The following is a 26,825-nucleotide window of genomic DNA, read 5'->3' as shown; positions in this document are numbered from 1 at the left end:
ATCCTAGCCTACTTGTGTTTGAGTATCCAAGCTGCTGTGAAGCCTGTCTTGGCTAAAGCGTTGGCTTTGAGAAGAGCTCTATTTTTTTGTTATGAGCTGGGGTTATCTAATGTTTTATTTGAAGGGGATTCTCAGACAATAGTGAAGGAGTCGAATAGTCGATAGGAGATATTGGCAGATTATGGGATTGTAGTTGACGATATCAGGACAATGTTGAGAGATAGGCCACATTGTTTTGTATAGTTTACATATAGGAAGGCAAATAACACAGCACACATACTTGCAAAGTTAGGACTTACTTGTAGAGATGAAAATGTTTGGACGGAAGAGGGTCCCATACAGATTATGAATTCTGTGATAAGGGAGAAATATTGTAATCCTTTTGAATAGAAATGAAAGATACATATTTGATTTTTTTTTTTTTTTAAAAAAAGTTTATTTAGAAAGAATAACTCAAGAAAAATGCTATATATTACATTTTTTGTTTCATTTTCATTTCATTATGCTGATATGGTATTACCCATAATCCTTGGATCCATTTTTGTTACTTCAAAAAGAGAAATTCAACAACTAATGAACATTACCAAATCAAAATGGTAAGATGGGAATGAGATACAAGTGTAATTCAATAGTTGACGGGTATTGCACATCAATATAGTATAATGAAAACATAATACGTGTATACTTTTTAACATTTCTATTATGTAAAACATATAATTGTTCTTCCCATAATTTTCACAGCCTTGTAGAAATTATATAAAAGGTAAGCTAGACATATCAACTTTAACTAAGTTTTAATTCCAACTATATTTTAAAAGTTTTAAGCATGCTACTTTGTTAAAGGTGAGTTTCAATTTTATGAAATTATCCTTTATTTAATATGTAGTTGTAAAAAAATTGTAACTGAGTCTTAAGCTAATTATTTTCTAAACTGTCAAAGATATAATCTTTAATGAAAAATGTTGTAAACAATACCACAGTCTGACCGCACTCCCACTCTACAGACGTGCACGCACAGTAATACGTGCCATGTCAACAACAAAAAATTTAAATATTCTTGTTATGTATAGTAACTCGGTGCACAGTATAACCCATTTCAAATTTCATTTTGTTGCTCTAAGCCACCCCATGCCCCTTTCTTCCCCTCCAAACACCCTTAACCCAAGCCTCCATCCCATTGAAGCTCCGCTCCATCCAAGGCATTCTCTTCAATTATGACAATAGATATATTGAAGCCAAGGGAAGAAGCCCACTCTCCTTAATTCGTTGTCTTTGACATCCGGTGAACCTTTACAACATGAGTCGTCGTCATAGATCCAATCCAGCATCAAGACCCTTCATTGTTAGTTTGCTTCAACCGATGTGCATATGTAGAGCGTATATTTAATTTGATCTCGTTACTCATTTGGATACCTGCTGTCCATCATCTGGGCTAGAAAAAGAAAGAAATATGGTATATTCATGCAGCATATCCGTAAAGAGGAGAAATTAATCAAAGTTTTGAATTCCATTTGGGTGAACATTCCGGTTAAGATATTGGAACGAAAGATTTTAGTCCCAGTACGTTTCAGTGTACCATTTCAGAATTGAATAAATTATATAAATTTTATATAAATAAATTATATATATAAACAATTATATATTAATACCAAAAAAAAAAGGAGTTTGGATAACAATAAATATCAAAAAAATAAATCATGTGCTTAACATATAAATAAATTTAGTTATTAAAAAAGAATAATCGCACGTAGCAAAACTTGGATCATCTTCCAAATTTGTCAACAAATTATACAGAAGATAAATACAAGAGCTTTAAAGTTTAACCTTTTTATTCATGATTTTTTTAATTATTATTATATTTTATCTACATTTTGCTCCCACCATACACACTTAGTCACTAACACAGCACGCCCCTTTTTCAAGATTATACATAAAGCATTTCAACTACACTGTCAACCGGTTAAGTTGCCTCCTTTTTATTTTTCATCTCACCATTTTGGACGAAATACTAATTTTGGCTAGAATTCTAATTTTTGGCCGGAATGGACCGGAACAAGTCGAAATGGCTGGAATTTTAGTCCATAAGGAATATCTACCGCAACCATTTCGGTTGCTATTCTGGCATGAAAAACTCCAGCCATTCCAACTGGAATGGAAAGAAAATAAAAACTATGAAATTAATAGTGTTTAAAATTGAAGTTCAAAGTCATCTTTTTCTAAAATTTAGCAAAAAAATCAATTATTAGAAAAACACACTCACGAGCTCAACATACTAAATGGTAGAGGATAAATCCAAACATTATGTTAAGCATTACACTTTATTGACACAATAGTTAAAAAAAACTAAATTTTGGTTCTTCGAATTTGCAACATTGCCCAAGCATTAAACTTCTTTATTGACACATTTGCTCGGCGCTTTACTTCTTCGATCAATAGGATAAACTTGAACTAAATTCCAACTAATAGATCCAGAATATCGTTTGCCCTCTCAATTAATGCAATCTAAACTATAATTATTTGCTTTTTAGAGTCTTTGCAAACCTTATGCCAAAAATAGAACAATTCAAATAAATATGATTATGAATCTTTGTTTGTGTGGTTAAGATTAAGATATTCATTTAGTTTTATCTCTACTATTATATCTTATCAATTCTTTTCTCTACTATAGTTCTAAATGTATCCTTTGATAAAACACCAATTTCTCAATTCGATGCTTCTAATATGATCTATTTTAATTTGCTTCTAAAAATTACACATGATGACCACCCAAGAAGTTTTATGTGTATTGAGAAGATCAAGATAATACAATGACTAGTTTTAGAGAAAGCTAATAAAAGACTGATGGCACGATCAAAGAGTGATGACATGATCTAAGTGATTAATTTGCTTATGGTCTGTTGTTATTGTGGGAATATTGTTATGAATTGTACTTATCATAGTCATTCTTATTCTAGGGTATAATAGTAATAAAAAGTTGTAAATTAAAATGATATGAAATGTTTAATATTTTATTTCTGGTTGATCTTGAAGTTGTTAACTAAGTTTTGGACCATGAGACCAAATGATATGACCTAAGTTGGTATTTAAGTTAAAAGATGATGTTTTATTGTTTAACCCAAGATTTTAAGTTTTGTGTAATTATATATCTACACATGAATTTTGATGATAACAAATGAATTCAAAGAATAAAGGAGTCTCAAGCTCAAGTTATCTACACAATGGAGTCAAGCACATCAAGAAAACATATATGAGCAAGAATGGAACAAATTCACATTAAAGTCATAGAGTAATTTAAATCTCTTAAAAATTCAAAATTAAAATTAAAACTCAAAATTAATATTTTATCATAAAGCATTAAAATACATTTTCCACATATGCATGAATATTTTGAAAATTAAATTTGAAAATTTTAAAAGATGATTGATTGTCATCTTTCACATGTGCATGCCTTGATTAAAGGTTTGAACTTTGAAAATATTAAAAATGATTGATTGTTATCTTTCACATGTGCATGTTTTATTTGAATATTTTCAAAAGTGATTGATACTTTTTTTTACTTATGAAAAAGGTAGATGTTTTTGTTTAAAAATTTTGAAAAGTAAAGTATGCTCCTTTTGTTATATGCAAAAAGTAAAAAAATTATATTTGAATTTTTTGAAAAGTAAAGTATGCTCCTTTTGTCATATGTCAAAAGTAAAAGATTAGGTTTAAAGTTTTTAAAAAATGAATGATGTTGTCTTTGACAATTGAAAAATAAGAACCTTTTATTTGAATTTTTTGAAAAAGTGAATGATATTATTTTTGACATGTGAATCTTTTTCAATTTGAATATGAAGTCTTATATTCCTATAAATAGATCATTTGAGAGTTTCACATTTACAACATCAAGAGCATACAACATTCATTCAAAGCTTTCATTCTCTCTTCTCTAAGCATTGAGCCTTAATCCTTATTCATTTTGAGAGAAATATAGTTTGCGCTGTATTGTTCTTATTTCACTCATTAATGAGTGTTTTCTAATAACCTATCCATTATCAGCTCTTGTATCTGTAAAAGGTTGTGTATAACTCTTGTGCATGTAGAAAGTGTTTTACACAGAGAATAGTTGAATCACCACCTGTAAGGTAATTGTAAGTATAGAGGGTGTTCTATACGGATCTTTTGTAGCGGTGTTGTTCAAAGGTGTAATATGTCTCTATCTCCACCTGAAGGAGGTTGAATAATGAATTTGGGGATCCTCAAGGGGTAGCTTGAGGCGAGAACGTAGGCAGTGGGGCCGAACCTCATTAACATACTGAATTTGCTTCCCTCTTACCCTTACTTTTTATATTTATTGTTGTTTCGTATTTTGTTTATATTTTATATTGTATATTTGATTTATAATTGTTATTTTTCTTTAAATACAACTCAATTCACCCCCTCTCTTGTGTTAATCATCTGGGCAACAATTATGTTATATGAAGTTGTATGTTAAACAAGTGGATCCATGTACCTATTTTTGACATGCTGAAATTTGATGTAATCTCTATTGGATGTAATGATGGTTGGTTTTCATCGGGTCTAATTGTGGATGGGATAGACATGTCTCAACACTCATGTACAGAGATAATCAAATAGCACCATTGGTTTTTGTCTTTGTTAGTGTAGCATAGTTTCATCATACATAATTTAGATAAAATGATCAAATTGCATTTTCAACTTTTAAAATGACAAGACAAGAGTTGTCCAAATAACTCTTTGAACAATAGTTTCTTTATAAATGTTACATCCACATCATCTAACAAGAGCTTCTTTACAAAAGTTACATCCACATCATCTAACAAAATGTTCTTCATAAAAGTTACATCCACATCATCTAACACAAATTTTATCATAATAGTTAGACGTTTCACATCATTCACAAGAACACAACATCAACACACCTGCACCTATCTATAATACTTCCACAAGTTTTAACTCAAGTTACATCTTGATGAGTTTCATTATATAAATTGAAGCTACTTGACCGAAACAAGATTAACTCTAGTTACATCCATGATGTCACTATCTCTCTTGATCATCCAAGTCTTTGACCTACCATAATTTTTTTTCCTAGTTAAAAAAAAACGTTAGTGTCTGCTACCTACTAGTAGACTGAAACAAAAAGATTACACAAGTTTCATTCTTACCTGATAACTCACAGTCTTGAGTGCCCAAAAAAATGTTTCTTTTTGTGACTATCATCGTCACTGGGGAGTCACTCAACTTAACTTCCACTTAGGATTTTTTTTAGTAGATATTAAATGTAATATGAGAAATAAATAGATTCAACCATAAATTAATATTTAATAAGTAAATATTTACTTAGCATGTTAAACTATTTTCCTCTTTTGCCAGTCATTCTTTTCACTTTCATATTTACTTTTTTTCTTATAAATCCTTAATCGTTTTCTCTATTGTAGAAGTATTTTACTTTGATGGAGGCCTTTCTTAATCTCAAATCACGAGAGGGATGATAACTTTTACCACTTTTTCCCACCAAATCATCCATCAACACACAATATTTCTCCTTCAACATGTCAATGCGTTCCATCACGTCCACATAATGCTCTACCTTTGTAGATGTCATCAAAAAAATTCTTGCACGAGTTCTCATATCTATCTAGCAGGGTTGTCACTCAAGCCATCGTAAATACCCTTAATAAAAGTATATATGTGCTTGATATCTTTCATGATCTATCTATCAAGTATTTAGGTGGCAATGAAGTCACTTTTCGCATTGTCAATACAGTAATTGAATGTCTAGACAGAATTCTCTTAAACTCAAACAAACTACGTGTAGAGTTCACCTCACACTAATGACAATATAGCTTCCCTCTAAACTCCTCCTGTACTTCTTTAAATTTTGTAGTGGTATAAACATCTTAGAATTTCTTCTTAATAGGGTAATGAGTGATGCTTGGTATTACACCCCAACCTTAACAACCTACAAATTAAAGTTTTTACTTATTGTGATTCCATCTCTATCATTCCATTCAAGCCTTTTTTTTTATGACCTGATCTATCTGCTTGTTGCATTTAAAAAACCTTACTTTCCATGAGCTCAAATCGTGATTATGCTCAAGCACGAAAATGATAAAAAACCACTTCCCATCAATGCTTAAATGGACGTTGATCTTTCTTTGCATTTCAACCTATTTTCATTGTTGGCATTGGCTTGATAATGTTACTTGAAGTGGTTCTTTTCTAGCCTTGACGAATGCAAGCAAATGCGACATATTTGACACTCTTGTCTGCTTCCTTCTTACAACCTTTTTGAACAACACCAAATCATTTTTATTTGGCATATTGCCTGTATTATAGAAAAAAGGTCATCACTAAACTTAAAAATCATACTTGTCTTTGGCTCTTCAACATTTTTGTCCTCTATAATTTTATAATTTACATGTGCATCTTGCTCTTTATCATGAAACTCCAAATTGCATACAATTTGAACCTCATCTATATTAGTCCAAAAAAAAAAAAAAAAAAAAACTCAAAAACTATGGATTCAAAAGATGTCCAAATGAAGGTTGAATAAGCCTAATAACTCACCTACTGCATCAACTTGGAGAGCTAAAGAGTCGTCAAAGGTTATTTGTGTAACTTTTAAAAGTATCCCCACATTCATATTCAAATGTTAGTGCATCTATAATCCAAACAATAGCTACAAACTGAGAGTATTTTGACCACACATGAAAAAGGAAGTGCTATAAAACTTGTGAGTATTTTGGCTATACAGGAAAAAAAAAGTGTTATTAAACATGGTAGTATTTCGGCTAGCCAACTTAAATGATCCTACAACACATGAACATAAACAAACAAGATTGATCCATGAATGCTATGAACAAATAAACCATTGGGTATCTAGGCTGCCCAAACGAAATTTCTAGGTCGTGAAAAAAGTAAAAATCATCTATGTGATTAACCAAAACAAAAAGTTGGAATAAATGGTACCTACTAGTGTAGCTCGATGCCGGTAACTACAAAATGTCTCCGACAAGCAATGAAGGGTGGCAACGAGAGCAATGGATAACTGTTTTGGAGTAAAATAAATGTTTTAGCCCAACCTGTTTGTTCAAAAGGTTAAAGTCAGGCATTGGTTTGTGTGAGAGAGTAAGTACCGAACATATGAGAGTGGTTAAGGGCGATGATAGCATGGGGCATTTCGTTCTTTGTTTAAGCCAGAAGGTCATCTTCTTTTTGGACACTAGACGATGGTCTACATTAAAGAAATAGCTTTGAATGATGGTCTCCAATGGAAAGGAATTGTCGAACAATAGCATACACGAGGTGGAGGACCGTAGCTGATTGGGCATTTTCGAATGGGGACGGAAATTATGCTTGTTTGTTTTATATCTCTACAAATTAGGAACGGTATATGTTCAAACTTATTATTATTTTTTATGTTGTTGAGTGTGTTAGTATGCATGCCACGTCATTTGAGTGGGATAGCAGTCGGACCATAATTTTGTATATAGAAAGACTCATCTTTGATTATTACGAATCATTAGATATTCATCTAGAATTTAATATTTGAAGCTCAACAGGAGATCTGTCCAAGAGTGATAATATTCAAGATCTTTGATTTAGTATTAAGCATAAAAGGGTTTCCCCTATTTGCTTAAAACCAAATTGATCTCTAAGTTTTATAATTGAACATTTTATAGTGTGGGTGGGTTTTGCACCCTGCATCCCGGGGGCAAGGCCCCCCATCCTTGTGCTAGGGGGCTGGAGTAAAAAAAATATAATAAATTCAAATACACAGTGGAAACCATCTCAACAATGAACAAATTTACAAAACCATCTCAAATCCACAACAATACACATTGAATACCAGAACTAGCGAAAAGAAAAAACCAAAACACAATACATCTGCCAAAATTTGAGGACAAAAAAAAACAAAAACCCTAAACATCATTGAATTTTGGGGGCAAGAGAGAAGATGCAGAAGCAGGTTGTGTTGCCACGGCAATTACAAGTGGGAGATAGGATAGCGGCATAGGGTACAGAGTAGCAAAGAGGCAGAGATGAAAGAAGGAAAGAGAGAGGGTAAGATAGAATTAATTACAGGGGCAAGGGGAACCCTAAACTTAGGAACCCCCTGGCCCCCCCAAAAAAATGACGCCATTTTGGCTTTCGGTTTTTTTTCTTTTTTTTTTTTTTTTAAATTTTAAAATAAACTTCGTTACCAATTACATGTATATATGTATATATTTACACACACATTTTGGATTGGGCTTAGGCCTAGCCAGCCCCCTGGCCCCCTTCCTATATGGGCAGGCGAAGTTGTCCGTGCCTAGGTGGGGTCGGAACGGTGGAAGATGGCGGGATTGGCCACCCCGCCCAGCATTAAGAAAAATTAAATTGATATGTAAGAATTTTGTCAAGAGAAATAATTAAAAATACTATATTAGCACCAATGATGTTTCAACACGTGTCATTGATAGGCCATATATGTGCCACGTATAAAACATTAGATAGAAGATACAACAATATTGTGTCATAAGAGATGATATTTTTAGTTGCAGAATGTGCAGTCACTCTGCAATCCTTTAAAAAATGAGTAAATATGAGATTAATATAAAAAAATTAATTTTTTAATAGTAGACTCTACGTTTTTTTCAAAATAATTATACTTATGCACTCTGTTACTGTATTTAGCATTACTTAATTGTTTACTTGTGATGTAATTTTGAAAATTTGTAGATCTCAAATACTAAATGAGCATGAGCGTGTGTCTTATGGTAGGTTTGGATAATGAGATAAGAGTTTTTTTATTTTAAATAAAAGTATAAAATATTATTTTTTTAATTTCATTATTATTTTAAGATTTAAAAAGATTGAAGAGATTTAAAAAAGATTAAAATATTTATTATATTTTATATTTTATGTAAAAATTTAAAAAATTTATAAAGATAAAAATGACATTCCAATTGGAAACCTGTGCACAGAGCATGGGAATTATTCGTACTCCAGAGTCCGGAGTCCGGAGCCCCCGGCGTATCAAAAGATTCAAAACCCAACCTCTTTCGGTTACGAAAGGCAGCCGGCAGCTTGTAGAAGACGACCGAAGGCACCAAGAAGCAGAGAAGACTCGATGGCGCCAAAGCCAACCAAAAACCGAGCACCCCCTTCCGACCCAAATGGAATGTTCGCAGGACTGGTAGTTTTTTTAGTTGAAAACGGAGTTCAGGCTCGCCGATTACAGGTTTCACAGTCTTGCATTGCCACAAACCAATCTGCTTAAAATTTGTTTCGTATCTGAATCTCTTTCTTTGCATTTTCCTTTTCTAAATTTATATTTTCGGGTACTTAAGATTTGGAAGCAGAAACTAGTGCAATTGGGGGCTGCAATAGAAGAGCGCCTATCAAAAAGGGTCACTCATGTGTTTGCTATGAACTTGGCAGCCCTTCTCAAACAAGTGGACGCTGAACGCTTGGCACGATTTAAGGGAGTGAGTCACCGCTTTTGTCTCTCTATTCAGAATTATTCATTTTGTGCAATGGTTTACATGGTCCTAGAGTTGTTGCATCGTTTAATTTGATACGGTCTTGGTTATTAGTTTCGCATTTTAACGTCTATGAACTTTGTTAGTTGAGTTACAAGTTATTCTGTACGGAATTTAAGTGTTTATCATTCAGTGTGCTATTATTTTCACTGGAAAAGCTTTCGTGTAGTTTTTTTAATTTCATATTTTTTAGTCCATTTCGTGAATTTTAGTTAGATGTACAAAATAATCTCTTGCCTCCAATATTGATGTCTCGGAAGAGGCCTAAATTAGTGGGTATTTATTTTTTTTTTTGATAAATTAAATTAGTGGGTATTTATCAGGTGCCAAGTGCTTAATAGTTGTTTTGGACTCTGTACATAGTTCATGATGCAGATCCCTTTTAGTTTATCAGTTTATCTGAAATAAATCTTCTTTTTTAGAATTGCAATGAATCCCTAATCCGAATGAATTTAATTTTTTGAATTGTATTTGATTTTTTTCCTATTCTTTTATATTTCATTTATGTATGTATACTACACTTAAAATTACTAGTGTGCTTTCATTAAAATACTTGAGGCTGATTTTTAGAAACATAGATTGGGGATTTTAAGGACCAGAAAACCTCGTTAGGTCTATGCCAGATACTTAGCTTCAAGATCCATTCTATGGGGGAGGCTCCAACTAGTTTTGGATAAATTCTTTTTTCTTTTGAAACTTCTTTCACTCCATCAAACCAGCATGTTGGCATGAATATTTCATCATATTTATCAATGAATGCATTTTTAAAGATTTTTTGTTTCTTATAAGCCTATTTGAAGTTGTGATGGGACTTCAATTGCTGCAGAGTGTTCTCCTTTATCAGTGGCTAGAGGACAGCTTGAGATCAGGAGAAAAGGTCTCTGAGGATTCATACTATCTAAATCTGGATCTAGAAGGAGACAACACACTAGACAAGTCTCTAGTTCCTAAAGAAGCCAACATAAATTCTTCCAGCTATAATGAACCATCACATAGCAAAAAGATCAGGTCTTCCGTTGAAGATTCAAAAAATATGGATGAAGAAAGCAAGGAAGAAGGGAAAAGCAATGCTCTATATGAGGTACCAAGTACTCCTGGAGGTTCTGATGACTCATTTCAGGCACTGAGCCCATCAAATACCAGTGGAAACACCCCTGATGCTCTTAATAAAGACGTAAGCTTCATCAGCTGATATTTCAGATAAATTCCTGAAACTTTTCGTTGAAAACTTGGCAGACAAAGCATACAAGCATGGTTACTTTGGGAGTGGGGGATGATAAATAAATTCTTATCATCAACAATTGTTTTGTAGATCTATGCTTTAGTTTTTCTGCTGACTAATTTTACTATCTGTAATCAGGTTGGTGCATTGCAGACATCCTTGCTGTATAGTCCTCCTGATTTAAACAGGAACATAACCGAGATATTTAAAAAGCTTATTGACATATATAGAGGTGAAAATAAAATCCTGTATCATTTGCTGTCTTTTTCTTTGCTCTCTTGTTGAGCTCATGTCCTGTGGTTGTTGCAACTGAAAGCATTGGGTGATGACCGGAGGTCATTTAGCTACCACAAGGCTATCGCAGTTATAGAGAAGCTACCCTTCATAATTGAAAGTGCAGACCAGGTCAAAGACCTACCCTCAATTGGAAAGTCATTGCAAGATCATGTAAGTGATCACCCTCATGCATAGGAGTTCTCAGTTCATTACTGGGCTTGTCTTTTAAAAGTTTCAGTCTTTCATCTCAAAAAGTGCATCACATGATGTTTTTACAGATGCTAAACATGTCTATTCTCCTAAGTGAACAGCTGAATGGTTTCTTGGTTACTTCCTTTTTCCCCTTTTAAGTGTGAATGATAGGGTAGTTTCTCATTAATATCATTATTTGCCTCTCTGAAGGCTGTATATGCGGTTATTACTCACCAGGAAATGTGTTTGCAGAGTCATGAGTCTCGTCATGATATTGTTGCTTGCTTAGTTCACTTGTTGTCTTGTATGTAAAATTTAGTTATGATGTGTGCTCTGCAAAGTCTAATGTGGTGAGGCCAATGTTGAAACTCACAATTTGCAACATTAGTGGTGGATCCTTACAGGTGTTGTAGTCAGAATTTAGAGAAAGCTGTGCTCTATAAGTATGCATTTTCTGGTGCACAATAAAGGTTTAAGTTTTAACTTGTTTCAGCTGAAGCTTACAGAAGCAACTTGAAATTACTTGCAGATCCAGGAGATAGTGACAACTGGAAAATTATCCAAGCTGGAGCACTTTGAAAAAGATGAAAAGGTGTTGCAAAGGTCCTCAGTAAAAACTGAATGTCTATCATGTAGTGCTTAAGGCCTCATAATATATTTACACTCTTTTATTCATCAAAATAATGCTTTTCACCCATTCTAATTGTTGAGTATCTTCTTCTTGTTGCCATCTTTACGTGTAAGTTGTTGGAATTTCTATACTTCATTTTCCTCTATTCTGGACTTATTTTCTTGAACATGGTCTTCAAATGCCAACGATGGAATAATCTAATACTCTTAATAAATTTTCCTAGTGTTTTTAGATTCTGGAGCTTCTCTTTCAGTATATGTAGTTTTAAGTGAAATCTTAGATCATAAAGCTTGAAGTATGGTGGATATTTATTTTTTCTTTCTTTGAAGCCAAACATTTTGGTCTGTCTTGTTTAAATTCTTTATTTTCCAATTTTATTGTTCTTTTTCTAATCTTGGTTTTTTATATGTTAAATAAAGACTTGAGACTCGTTTGGACACTTGGAGTGTCTCAAAATTCTGTGAATAGTAGTGAAATTGTTTGAGTTAAGATGTTATATTGGATTTTGAGAAAGGAGACAGAAAATGTTGAATAAAAATATTATGATATTAAAAAATTGTTTGAATATAATTTTTTAATATAATTTTTTTTTGAAGTTTCAAAAAGTTGTATTGATTTTTGCGTTTTGTTTTGAAGTTTGTAAGAGTTGTAATGATTAAATAATGATTGGATGAAAATATTGAAGATTTGCAATTGAAAAGTGTATTATGTTTGAGTGATGTTGGGGAAGAAAATTGTGAGAAGTTTTGAGAATTTCTCATCTCTTCTCATTACCCAAACGTACCCTTAATTTATGAAAGTGACCAGTGAGGCAGAAGCTTAACTCTAATTTGGAGGGGGTTTTATTTTTTAACGATTTTTTACCCACTTATATAGAACTGGAGATTAAAAAAAAAAAAATACATGCAAGCTACACATAACTATAGTTCTTCGTACTTCATTTTGATCTATCGTTGCTGCCTTGTTATTTTCAGGTACGGACAATCACCTTATTTGGCGAAGTTTGGGGTATCGGTCCAGCCACTGCACTTAAATTATACGAAAAAGGATATCGTGCACTAGATGATCTGCAAAATGAGGAATCATTGACGAATTCACAAAGAATTGGTTTGAAATATTTTGATGATATCAAGCAGAGGATTCCACGCCATGAGGTCTGATCTTCATGATGCTGCTTGGAATTTCTCATCTGTAAGTTCTGGATCTCCTTCACCCTGGATATTTTTTAATGTATTTCCAATTCTACAGGTTCAAGAGATGGAGCTCCTTCTTCAGAAAGTTGGGGAGGATGTTCTGCCCGGGGTGAGCACTCTAACCTTTTCTTTGGAGCAAATCCTTTCCAGTTGAATATCATTGAAATCAAGAACTTCTTGGCAATAAATATAATTTATCATCCTTTATGTGTCATTATAAATTTATATATTAATCGGATATTTTTGGATGAACCAGTTATATGCAAAGTTTAATTCTCTTTTATGATTGATATTTGATCACGTGGATCTAGATATAATTCATTGAGGGCCAAACCTCAAGTATTGGCCATGTTTATACTTTTCTAGCATTCACAATGCCTTTTCATAGGGAGAGGCTAGGGGCTGGACATTCTTAACAAGAGGTTTTTACACCCTCCTATAAGATTTCGACACGTAAGCATTCTAGGAGAAAAATAATAGAACGGCACTACAAACAAGCAAATCACTTTCTCTTTCTCCCCTCTCACCCCCTTACCCCGTCGCTCTCTCTCTCCTCAGTCTCTCTCCCCGCAAGCCATGAGTATTCAACAAAAAAAATAGAAAGAAATATGAGAGCTTTTTTCTTCTTTCACACTGAAGCAATGCTCTTGAAGGAAAAGAACAAGAAGATAGATAAAATGGTACAATGGCCAGTGGGAGTACTTGGATCTTCACAAAATCTTCTTTACTTATAGCTTCAACTCAAATGGAACAAGCAGAAGGACACAAGAATCGAAAAAAAAAAGGGTTTACTACCAGAGACAGTTTTCAACTCAAATGGAACAAGCTAAAATGTGGTGAGTGAATTACGAGGGCACCACCAGAAACGGTACTCCTCTGCTCCTCTTGGGAGTTTGTTCCAAGCAAAAACAGAGGAAACAAATGGGTCTGAGCAAAGACAGGTGACTACCCTACACGAAAGCTCAATCTTGAAAAGAGAGATATTTGGGGGGGGGGGGGGGTTCAGAGGAGGTGGGTGGACATTAAGTTGTGCTTGATTGTTGAACCAAACTCAACTCATCATTGATAGGACCCACTACTTTTTCAAATTTTCATAAAAAAGTTAAGGTTGGATTTGGGTAGTGATAAGCGTTGAGAAATGTTGTGAATAGTAGTGAAAAAGTAATAATAGGATATTGAATAGTAGTAAAAACTAGATGAAAAGTAATAATAAAGTAATGAATAGTAGTGGAGTATGTTGAGAATATCTGACGTACTTTCAGTACCCAAACACAGTCTAAAACTCATCTCAACCTACTTCATGCATTTCAACCTAAAAAGTTAAACTCATCTCAATGGGAACCCACAAAATACTACTATTGACAACTTACCTATCAAAAAAAAAAAAAAAAATACTACTATTGACAACTCAATTCAACTCATATCAACATCCAAATGTAGCCAAAATCTTCTCCGGATGATCCTCTATTTCAGGGTGAGAGAGAGAGAAGAAAGTGCAGAGCAAAGGGGAAAGAGGGAGGGAAAGGGTAGAAAGAAAAAGTGGAATTTCTTTGCCTGTGTGCTGTTCTAAAATTCTCTTTTTGTTATGCTACTGTGTCAAAATTCTATTGCAGGGTGTAACCTTCTTCACTCCATCCGAACCTTCTTCACTTCATATTAGAGCTATTCTACATTATTAATGTCTGTCTTGGAGGTGATTATTATATGTGGAGGATGGGTTATTCTATATTTCTACTATTTTGATGTCTGTCTTGAAGGTGGTAATCATATGTGGAGGATCATTTAGACGTGGAAAAGCTTCCTGTGGGGATTTAGACATTATAATTACACATCCTGATGGGAAGAGGTGCAAGCTCCTTCTCTTAATGTGTCACTCACCTTTTATATTTGCTTCATTTTTAATATTTATTTGTGTTGATTGTGTTGATCTTAGAGGAGATCAGATTGCTGCAGGCCAACTGTGTCCTCTCCTAAATTTAGCTTTTGTTGTATTTCTGATACTAAAAGAGTGAAATACAGTTAACTTATTAGAAAAAAAAGATCGTAAGAGATGTCCTTATATAAATAAAAAAGATGGTTGAAGAAATTTTTTGGTCCATTTGAGAAAAAAATAAGACATTTATTTGGATCTTAATTGCTTTTGATCATCCGCCATACATCTGGCCAATCTTGGTTCCCCAAGTGAATAGATTGTATTAGTAGATATCTCCAAGTGTCAACACAGTTTTTCTGCAGCATACAAGGTTCAATGAGAGCCTTTTTTTTTTTTTTTAATGACGAGATCATAAATTCAATATCTGGCAAAAAGCAAAATTGCATTGACCTTCATTCGCTGGAGTGTTTGCAATTCTGTGTTCTGGTTCATTGACATGCTTCTTATTTAATTGATGCAGCTTCTTGCTGGCATTTTTTTAACATTATTGTTTTTGTTTTCTGTCAACCCGGTACTATTTTTACACTCTTTTATTACTTACATTGTCTTCCTGCTTTGTAACAGTAATGTGTGTCGTATTAGTTATGAAAATCTGGTTTAATATGCTCTGAACTTACAGTCATAGAGGTTTTCTATCAAAATATGTCAAGCGTTTAAAGGATATGAAGTTCTTAAGAGAGGATTTGGTTTTCAGTGCACACGGCAAGGAGGTAACTTTTTGCTCGATTGTTTCTTTACGAGATTTTCATTTCTTGGATGCCATGCTTTGTATGAGAAGGGTTTTTTTTTTTTTTTTAAGGAGTACCTACTTTTTGAATGCCTTTCTTTCTAAACCTTGTGTACATTGGCCTCTATTAGTTTTTTTTTTTTTTTTTTGCAAACTGGATTATGAAGTTATGGAAAATGAATCATTGTGATGTTTGGTTAGTGTCTTAACTTGATAGACATTGTTGCGCTGAGTTTCTATAAGTTTAAACTTTTATGATTATTGATTCTTTAACATGGTATCAAAGTTTGTCTTCCCTATGAAACATCTGTTTTTGAGTCCTAGGAAACTTGGTTGCTTTTGCTTCTGTTTCTGGCCTCCATGTGCAGATTCTGGCTGCACATGTAAGGGTAAGATGGTGCCAATTTGTGTTAGCTAGATATGTATTGTTGGAGTTGCGTTTTTAAGTTTTTAGAATAATTGATCCTCCAACACCTGTCTGATTCTATTTTAAGTAGTACCAGTCACTTGTTGGCTTTTATATATCAAGAGATCAGTCAGAAAAGTATATTTTGAGTTATAAAGTCTATGATAAATGGGAAAATGGAATAGCTTGTCATTTTATATACTGTCCAAGTATCATTTCTCTTTTGGTTGAAAAGAAGACTTAAAAGAAGAAAAAGTAAAAGATCTTCAAACTTTCTTAACTCAATCATCTGTAAATTAGGCTTCCAAAAGAAAGGAAAAATGAAAAAAGAAAGAGAAGAATCATATCTGCAGAAAATTTATGTGTATTTTAAGCATTTCCTTCCGCATATCTGTCATGCATGTATCTTTTTATGTTTCAAACTTACTGTGATATGATCCATTAACTTCTTTATGCAAAATGTGCACAGGGTACTAATCATGGTGTTGACACATACTTCGGACTATGCACATATCCTGGACGTGAGCTACGCCACCGAATAGATTTTAAGGTACTTGATGCCGATGGTATCCTGTAATTTAAAAAAAAACAATTACCAGAACAGACATCAACACTTGTATTTGTACTGGTGATTTACTTATATGTTTACCAATGCATCATTGGCTATTTCTGGGAGGATTCTGTGAGTTTTGGGTTTCTTAGCCTCTAGTAACACAATGGGAAGAAACCTCTTCTGATCCATTTCTCATAACTTTTAATACCCCCATGCAATTGTATTACTAGTGTTAACAGGAATAATGTCTTTCCATGTTAATTCTTTAAGTTAACTTCTGGTTTTTATGATTAAGAGACCACCTTTGGCTCTATACAGGTTTTCGTTGTGTTACGTTGAATTGCAAAATTATATACAATTGATTCCTGATACTTTAATGTCTATATTGCACTTGTAGGTATTCCCAAGAGACATATATGCATTTGGACTAATCGCTTGGACAGGGAATGATGTCTTGAATAGGAGGTATTTTTTTTTTTTTTAATAAAATACTGAGTCTGTAGTTAACTAAATTTTCAGGTTCCGAAATGTTTTCCTTTCATGGAAACCAAAGTTCCCAAAACATCTCTCTGCATAGGATTTTATCAGTTTCAATACATGTAGCTGTTAGGTAATATGGTACGAAAAAAAATTTGCTTAACGTAAAATATCTTGGAAAGACCGCTTATAATAAACAGAAACAAGCAACTAGCTTTATTCAGAACTACTGACAAGCTTTGCTTTGCTTTGTTGATGACTGATGGTGAGTTTGTCAGAACCATACCCCGCACCTTGCTTTTTCCCCCTACCAAATTGATGCACTTTCCTGTGCTACATACTTCATTTGATTCTCTTTTTAAATGCCTTTGTTACATTTTTCCTTGCAGTTAAACCACATTTGTGACTAACAAATGGCTCGTTCATGAAATTTATTTATATATTTTTGAATAAATTCAAAACAATCCATGGTTGAGTAACTTTATACCATTCTGCTTGATGTTTGTTGCAGGTTGAGATTGCTGGCAGAATCAAAAGGATTCCGGCTTGATGATACAGGGCTGTTTCCAGCTACTCACAGTTCAGGCGGTAAATGGGTAATGGCTTTGCTTTGTAGGTGTTTGCTATAAACGCGTATTTTCCTTTTATCTGCATTTCATTTAGCGTAAGCATGTATCGTCCCATCCGCACTTGCAGGGCACAAGAGCTAGTGCAAGTTTGAAATTTGAGACAGAGAAAGAGGTGTTTGATTTCCTGGGATTTCCCTGGCTTGAACCACATGAAAGAAATCTGTGAGCCGTGAACAGAGTTTGCATGAGCATGCTGTATAAAGGAGGGTCTACCGAACTTGGTTTGCACTATTAGACAAGGAAAACTCTCAACTTTTTTGTTAGAGAGAGAGACAGAGGGAGAGGGAAAAAGAGTTTTTGGGCAGGCTTTCTTTGTAATATATAATATCCACCCCATGGCACGCCAGTCTTGTATATATTAGAAGTAAAGAGTAATGCCATTTGATGGTTTGGTGTGCAAATTGAAAAACTGGAATAATTTAAAATACAAATTAATAATTTTGATAGTTTAGGTTACAACTTGAAAAGGTTTGCAAAATTTATTTCAGAAATTATATAAATTCTCCACACGACAAAAAGTTTGTAGCGTTGAATTAGAAAACTTCATTGCTGATTGCAATATAAACTACTAGTGATTCAACCAAAGTTTTAAAAATCATTCTGTTCTAGTCAGAATGGTCAGAGTTTTCCATCCCGGAACAGTAATCAGCATGAGGTAGGTGCTTGTTCCGTCTCGAGTCAAATTTCAGCCGTTTTAGCCGATTTCAGTCAATTCTGTGGAATAAAATCGTCATTTTGTGCCCTGGTGGACTTCTCGCATTTTCTCCCCTCCCTGGTGAAATCAGGTTCTCAAAATCAAACCCCTAGCCACACTCTGTCTGTTTCCAGTATGGTCCTCAAAACAAAGTTCGAACCAGTAGAAAAGTAGAGCAAATACTCAGATTGAGAGAAAAAAGGCATGGCTAACGTTGAAGTTGACTGCAATTCTCATGATCTGATTTCGCTTTTCTCCTTAGATTTTCTCGTCCGCAACAATGGGGACTAGGTTACCTTAATATAACATGATCACCTCTCAAACAACATAAGTATGATTCTTAATGTGTTATCATGATTTCATTATTTTGATTGTTGGGGCCTCAAAAAGTATATTAGAACATATTCAATGATTAGAATGCGAAGTGTATGGTCTGTTTTGATTAGTGAGGAGAATTTATAAAATTCAAATAAAAATCCCCATACAGGGTCCCAAAATATATTTAAAAAAAAAGAGTATTAGTGGAGAATTTAGAAACGAGACTCAGTTTATTTTATTTTATTTTGACATGTTTTCAATTTGATAATGCAGAGATGCAAGTTTACGCCAAATTATTGACAAACATCGCTGTCGTGGAGTCAACACCACTCAAGTTGAGGTGGGAAATGGAATATGTGTCAATACAGACAACCCCAGATTTAACAACGATGCATATAGGAAAAAATTCTTTAGTATTTCAGTACTTAAAGCATAAAATGGTTACAGATTGCTTTCATTTTTGGTAATATATTAAAAAGTATTTCAGTTTTTGAAAGATGAAGCGGAGGCAGCTAAGAAGAATTAGTCCTTGAGTTTTGTTTTGATTTCTGGCTCTCGCGATTATTTGTTGATCACTTATCAAAAAATGGTGGTTTTTGTGCAAAAACTAGAAAACCTTGTTTCCATTGTTGTGTGTTTGATTGTGTTTCTTGTTGCTATGTGTTTTATGAAAAAATAAATAAATATATATATAATTTATCTATATAATGCCTATCTCGAAACAGTATACTAAAATGTACTAGTATTAAAATATTTCGTTCCAGTATTTTAATCAGAACGGAATTCAAAATTTTGAATTCAACCAATTATATAAGTACAGTGATTGCAATCAACGTAGAAGGCAACAAAAAAATAATAGACATTTCAAACTAGGGATGGAAATTTGTATTCACTAGGGGTGGGATCGTCCGACTACGGTTTTTAATAATTGAAACCGGTCCAAAACTAGTTCGATATCAATTTCATGTTTTAAAAATCAGTTTGAATCGAACCAGACCGGTATATATATTTATTAACTTTTATATTATATTATATATAATATATGCTAAATTTTAATTAATATAAAATGAAATTTTAATCTTATTATTAATGTCTATTAATCTTATAATATAAAATTAATATAATATTTGACATAACATATAAATTTTAATTTCTTTTTTTATGTCTGTGAGTGTCCAGGCTAGCTTGCATACACCTTAACTAATCTCATGGTGCCTTAAAGTTAACAGCCAAGTAAATCTCCAGTAGCTTTAAAGGGATTCGAACTGGTGACCATTGGGGAGCAAACCTAAGGCCTAACCAACTAAGTTACCCCTTAGAGTTATAAATTTTAATCTTCTTTTTGATAAATACATTTTTACACATTTGATTATATATATCAACTTATGTAGTACCACATGTGTAAATAGTAAAAAAATACTAGATTGTACTGAAACTAGAAAAATCTGAAGTTTCATTTCAATGATGAATTGGTCCATATAAGTTTTTAAATTTTCAAAACCAGTGTATTCGAAATATGACCGATTACACCCCTTGTGTTCAAAGATCGTAATCGTATCTTGGCAAGTCATAGACATTTTATTATATGGGTCAACCCAATCCGACATGTTAAACTAAACGAGTTAGACCATCAAACTCTAACATGATCCATTTAGTTAACACGTTATGTCATGTAACCTATTTTAGCAGTTTAATAATTAATTAAAAATGGGTTAACATGATATGATTCATTTCAATACGTTTCATGTAAATGGGTTGAACTAATCTATATTACTAATTTGACTTGATTACCTACTGACAAAAAAAAATCAATATTTTTTAGATTTTAACCTATAATAAAATCAATATTACAAATCCAAGAATAACAAATACGAGCGCATAAGTCTAAAATTACAATCATAATAATAAAAACATACACATATTGAGAAATACCAATATTAAAACCAAACAGTAATAAAATTGTAATTTTGAAATAAAATTTAAACTGGTTATTGCATGTTAACCCATTATCAATCCATTTATTAATCAGGTCTTAATAGATCAACCCGTTTTGACCTAATCTCATTTATATCAAACCCAAATCCACTAATATCGTGTTGGGTTCACGGGTTGTGTAATAGCCCGGAAGAAATTCAAGGGAAATAATTTTTTAGACATCAGGAACATCATGATGAATCGAGCAATTGATGAGGTTTTAGTCTGTATCAGATCCCAGTCTGTTATGAAGACAGAATTTGGTTTTTGATTTATCTAAGGCACTTATGAGTATATATTTTGTGAAATGAATTACACCATTAGACTTGTAAGAATATTTAAGATTTTATGATGCAATACAAAGTTTTTAATTTTTCGGATGAATGGTAACCCTTCGGGGGAGCACCACGTGGCAGCTGGTTCAAACAGCTGTCAAAGAGTCATGTAAGATGTTCAAATCCACTTAAAATCATTAGGATTACTTTTTAGTTAGACACATAGCACAATCCTAACCATCCATTTAGAAATCCTAGGACACTTGTCAAGTGGAGCACAAATATGATAAAATTGAGTGTAATTCAAGCCATGACATCATGCCTCTTACACAAAATACTATTCCACCCAACCAAATACTATTTGAATTGAGTGTAATTCAAGCCATGACATCATACCTCTTACACAAAACACTATTCCACCCAACCAAACACTATTTGGTCAATTAAAAGAGGATTTCAACTTTAATGAAACTCCAAACCATTGGAATCCCACCAAAACCCTAAACCTCGTGTGATGGCCGAAACTCTAAACTTGGTTTCCAAACCCTATACCACACGATTTTGATTGTGTTTTATCACTTAGTTAAATTACTTCATCACGTAATTAACCACTTAATTATACACCAATACACTCATAACCACTCTATTATATCTTGTTAATTTCATTTAACTAAGAAAAGTTTTGATTTGAACCAAGCATTGACCAAAACCCTAACTAGAGCCCAAACTAAGTGCATTTCGGTTAGGCCCTTTTTAGTCCACTGGAAACCCCCACTTAGGCCAAGCTTCTTAGACAAATTTCTTCCCTACTACAAGACCATACTTAGGGTGTCATGCCACCTGATGACCGACCACAAATAGCGGACTTGATGGCAAGTAAAAAAAGCCTACAAACCAACCCCACCCATTCGGTAGTAGCAGATTTTCCTGCCCTCACTTCAGCCCTTTTTCCTCCACTTGCACAAGAATCCTCTCCCATCAAAGTGTCACAACTTAACCATTAAGTCAGCCCCTACTATACACCCCATGCCCCTCACAATTTCATTCCACACTTAACCACTTTTCATTTGTTTTTCTATAGTAAACTGAGAGAGACTAAAGAGATAGTTTTTTTTGGGCAGTTTGGTTCTTACATTCCATGCCCTTTGTGAATATTTCCTATGGCTCAATCCTCTTATATTTTGTTCTATAATGAATTTAGTTTATTTGGGTGTGTGTTGATAAACTTTTGATGGGTGAAATTTTGGTTTGATGATGGAAAGATCTAGGTATTGACAGTTTTGATGTTTGTGTGAAATTTTGAAGGTTTTGTGAACTTTTGGTTGAAATGATGGGTAGATCTTGTTATAGTGAAGTGTTAACATGTTTATATGCAAGTTAGAATTGGATTCAAAGCATGTTAGTAATTTTTGAAAGAGGTTTTTATGATTTCAAACTGATAGAAAATGTATGGCTCAAAACAGTTTCTATTTTGGCTTAGGTTGTGATTTTGGCTCTAGAAACTTGATCTTATGGCTTTGATTTTCATATATGTGGCTTTGTTAGAATGTTGTTAAACATGTAAGAGTTTTGGTTTAAACTCAATCTAGAGGCTCTCGAATATGAAGATTTGTTTGGATAAGATGTTTGTCATAACATGCTAGATTTAATGCTTGGATCAAGTTAGAACTTGAATATGAGGTATATGGTTTTGTTATTTGAAGATTTACTGTATAAAAATCAAGGATATAGTCACTTTATTTCAAGTCCAAAGCATGTTATACATGGTTTTATGTTTTTATGCAAATTGATTGTGTAGGTTGTATTTTGTTATTTTTGGTTGTTTAGCTAAGCATATTATCCCTTAGGTTTGGATAATGTACATGTTAGGAGAATATTTATGGACTTTTGGAGTCCTTGAAGTTAATTTGAAAGTGCTAGACCAAGAACATCAAGAGTTGGTACATTTTGACCTAGTTTTGATGTTTTGGCATTTATTTGTTAATATAATTTTAAGATTTTATGAAATGTGTGTTTGATATTTTAGCATGATTTTAGAACATAAGATGTGATATTTTACAGTTGATAAAATCTATTTAAGCATGCTAGCATGTTTGAAGGTCAAGTAGCAACAAAAGTGAAGCTTTTGGCCTAAGGGTGAATCGACCAAGTGATATTTGGCATGTTGTGATGTATTTTAAATTTTTCTTTGATATTTGGATTTGTGATAAGATTTACATAATGAATGTAAATTTTGGTAAGTTTTAAAGTTCATATGCAAAATCTTTATATTAGGGGTAAAATTATAATTTTCAACTAGAGGGGTAATTTTTTAATTTTAGCCACAAGTTAGTAAGTTTTATGTTTACAAGGGTTATCTCTTTGAATCAGGTTATTTACTAGACTATTAAGAATTTAATGAGATATTCTAACTTCAGTTTGAACTCATTTATGGTCCTCTTTACATTACACGACATAATTGTAAATTAGTTTCTAATTTACCTATACTATGCTTATATATGTATGGTGGTAATATTCATGCAAGTTATGTTCATGTTTCATTTAAGTTTATTAAATTGAATTATGTTACGCCATGCCATGCGTTATGTATATCAAGCATGAATATCTATCATGTCATGAATCATATGTTTATTTGTAAGTTACATTGTAACTTACTCTTAGTAATTTTACGCATATATAATGGTAAGACTACTATGATTTATATTCATGTTACTTATGCTTATTGTAACTATTATAATATGCCATGTCACTTATGCTTATTCATCATTAATCATCTATTATATGTTTATCCATTCCATGAATACCATGTCATCTATTACATGTTTATGTGCTACACAAATGCCATGCCATCTATTACATAATTATAGTGACACGAATGTCATATCATCTATTATATGTTTATCTGTTATAAGAATGTTATGCCACCCATTACATGTTTATTGTTACATGAACGTCATATCATTTGTTACATGTTTATCTATTACACTAATGTCATATCATCTATTACATTCCATGAATACTATGTCACCTTACTCAATTACCTGTCATTTGTTACATGATTATATGTTACATGCCATGAATGCCACATCATAAGCATACAAGCATATCTCGAAGTCATACATAAATTGTTATGTTTTATTATGACCTCAATGCTAAGATGGAAGATTATCCTAGCTGAACTTTCTTGTTTACGCGAAAGTGTTTAAATTAGATGTGGAATCATTTGGATTTAAGGGTGTAAGGTCCGGTTTGGTCTAGACCAATTCACTATCGAAACTGGAATTCTCAATTTTTCTGATTTCGATCCTGTCCAGTCTGGTTTTTTCAATTTTACATATTATCTATGTAAGTAACAATATAGTGTTTACATATTCTAAACTATTAGCTTATTTATATCATTATTTTATAATAATTAATACATATTAGTATAGTATTAAATTTAACTATAGTTTAAATAAGTTCTAGACTTTTTATATGAGTATATATGATCAAATATGTAAAAATGTATTTACAAAAAAATATATTATAATTTATTATGCCAAAAATGTATTTATTATTGATATATATATATATCAAAAGTAAGTTTGTATTAATAAATTAATATTAATATTTATGTTTAAGATTAAGATTTTATACTATATTAATTTTATATTATAAGATTAAAATTTATATGTTATATCGTGTTATATTAAAAAGTATAAGATTAATTTTATGTTATAAAATTAATATACTTAAAAAATAAAATTAGAATTTCAAATTATATTAATTAGTAATGTTGAACTCAAGGTTTCAAGTTTTGTGTAATTATATATCTACACATGGATTTTGATGATAACAAATGAATTCAAAGAATAAAGAAATCTCAAGCTCAAGTTGTCTACATAATGGAATCAAGCACATCAAGAAAACAAGCATGAGCAAGAATGGAACAAGTTCACATTAAAGTCATAGAGTAATGTTGTAAATCTCTTAAAAATTCGAAATTGGGATTAAGGATCAAAATTCATATTTTATAATAAAGCACTAAAAAATATTTTTCACATGTGCATGAATATTTTGAAAATTAAATTTGAAAATTTTGAAATATGATTGATTGTCACCTTTCACATGTGCATTACATGACTAAATGTTTGAACTTTGAAAATATTAAAGATAATTGATTGTCATCTTTCATATGTGCATGTTTTATTTGAATATTTTCAAAAGTGATTGATGTTTTTTTTTTACTTATGCAAAATGCAGATGTTTTTGTTTGAATATTTTGAAAAGTATAAGTGCTCCTTTTGTCATATGCAAAAAGTAAAAATATTAGGTTTGAATTTTTTAAAAAGTAAAGTGTGCTCATTTTGTCATATGCCAAAAGTAAAAGATTAGGTTTGAAGTTTTTGAAAAATAAATGATGTTGTCTTTGACAATTGAAAAAGAAGAACCTTTTATTTGAATTTTTTGAAAAAGTGAATGATGTTGTATTTGACATGTGAATCTTTTTAAATTTGAATATGATGTCTCATATGCTTATAAATAGATCATTTGAGAGCTTCACATTTACAACATCAAGAGCATACAACATTCATTCAAAACTTTTATTCTTTCTTCTCTAAGCCTTGAGCCTTAATCCTTATTCATTTTGAGAGAAATATAGTCTGTACTGTATTGTTCTTATTTCACTCACTGAGAAGTGTTTTCTAATAATATACCATTATCAGCTCTTGTATCAGTAAAAAGGTGTGTATAACCCTTGTGCGTGTAGAAAGTGTTCTACACAGAAAATAGTTGAATCACCACGTGTAAGGTGATTGCAAGTATAGATGGTGTTTTACACGAATCCTTTTTAGCGATGTTGTTCAAAGGTATAATAGGTTTCTATCTCCATATGAAGGAGGTTGAATAGTGAATTTGAAAATCCTCAATAATTAGCTTGAGGCGAGAACGTAGGCAGTGAGGCCGAACCTCATTAACATACTGAGTTTGTTTCTCTCTTATCCTTACTCTTTATATTTATTATTATTTCGTATTTTGTTTATATTTTATATTATATATTTGATTTATAATTGTTATTTTTTTAAATACAACTCAATTCACCTCCTATCTTGTGTTAGTCATCTGGACAACAAGCAATTTAGTATATAATATAAAAAAAATTATAAATATATACACTATTCCGGTTCGGTTTAAACCAATTTTCAAAATATGAAAATAGGTACCGCACCGATTTAGGTGCGATTTTGGTTCTTAAGGACTAGTACGGCACTAGACTGCTAAAAACCGAACCGAATTGAACGATTCGATCCAGTTCGATTCAATCAGTTTTCTAGTTTTTTTTACACACATTCCTGGATTGACAAAGTACAATCAACAGACTTCAAATTAGACCTAAATAACGAGTTTCCAAAGTGAGGTCAAGGTATCCAAAACCGGTGGTGCCAAACTTTTTTTACAAGCACTTAACCCTAGGTAATGGTTAATTCAAACTACCATGAAAGAATACTCTTGTAATTGTTAATTTGTGTCATCCGAGTACCCCACACTAAATACCCTAGGTACTCCACACTAAATACCCTTGTTGGGGTTAATTCGTACTGTTTGCATGTTTATATAAAATCTTCAAGACATACTCACAACTAGCACAAATACTTGTAATGTGATGTGGTATCTATAGGAGTACATGGCCTTGGGGAGTCGTGGAGCATCCGCAGTTTACGTAAATGAACATATATATTAACCAAGGTCTCATGTTCATATCAAGTCATCCTACATTCAAGTCAAGTCATGTTATTTCCAAATCAAGTCATGTC

The 26,825-nt window shown here is 32.5% G+C and overlaps 1 protein-coding gene across 1 annotated transcript; it reads left to right on the top strand.

Annotated features, from left to right (window-relative positions):
* The first annotated feature begins 8,956 nt into the window (after window positions 1–8,956).
* Window positions 8,957–18,170, top strand: LOC122313022 (DNA polymerase lambda). Its single transcript, XM_043127716.1, has 14 exons — window positions 8,957–9,229; window positions 9,339–9,476; window positions 10,357–10,704; window positions 10,891–10,984; window positions 11,069–11,199; window positions 11,750–11,812; window positions 12,826–13,005; window positions 13,100–13,153; window positions 14,802–14,890; window positions 15,597–15,687; window positions 16,580–16,660; window positions 17,061–17,128; window positions 17,652–17,736; window positions 17,837–18,170. The coding sequence occupies exons 1-14, from the start codon at window positions 9,119–9,121 to the stop codon at window positions 17,933–17,935; spliced, it is 1,632 nt and encodes a 543-aa protein (XP_042983650.1). The 5' UTR covers window positions 8,957–9,118; the 3' UTR covers window positions 17,936–18,170.
* The last annotated feature ends 8,655 nt before the right edge of the window (window positions 18,171–26,825 follow it).

This window comes from Carya illinoinensis, chromosome 6 (assembly GCF_018687715.1).
Source record: "Carya illinoinensis cultivar Pawnee chromosome 6, C.illinoinensisPawnee_v1, whole genome shotgun sequence".
Classification (NCBI taxonomy): domain Eukaryota; kingdom Viridiplantae; phylum Streptophyta; class Magnoliopsida; order Fagales; family Juglandaceae; genus Carya; species Carya illinoinensis.
Note: the sequence above shows the minus strand (reverse complement) of the source record. Positions and strands in the feature narration are given on the sequence as shown.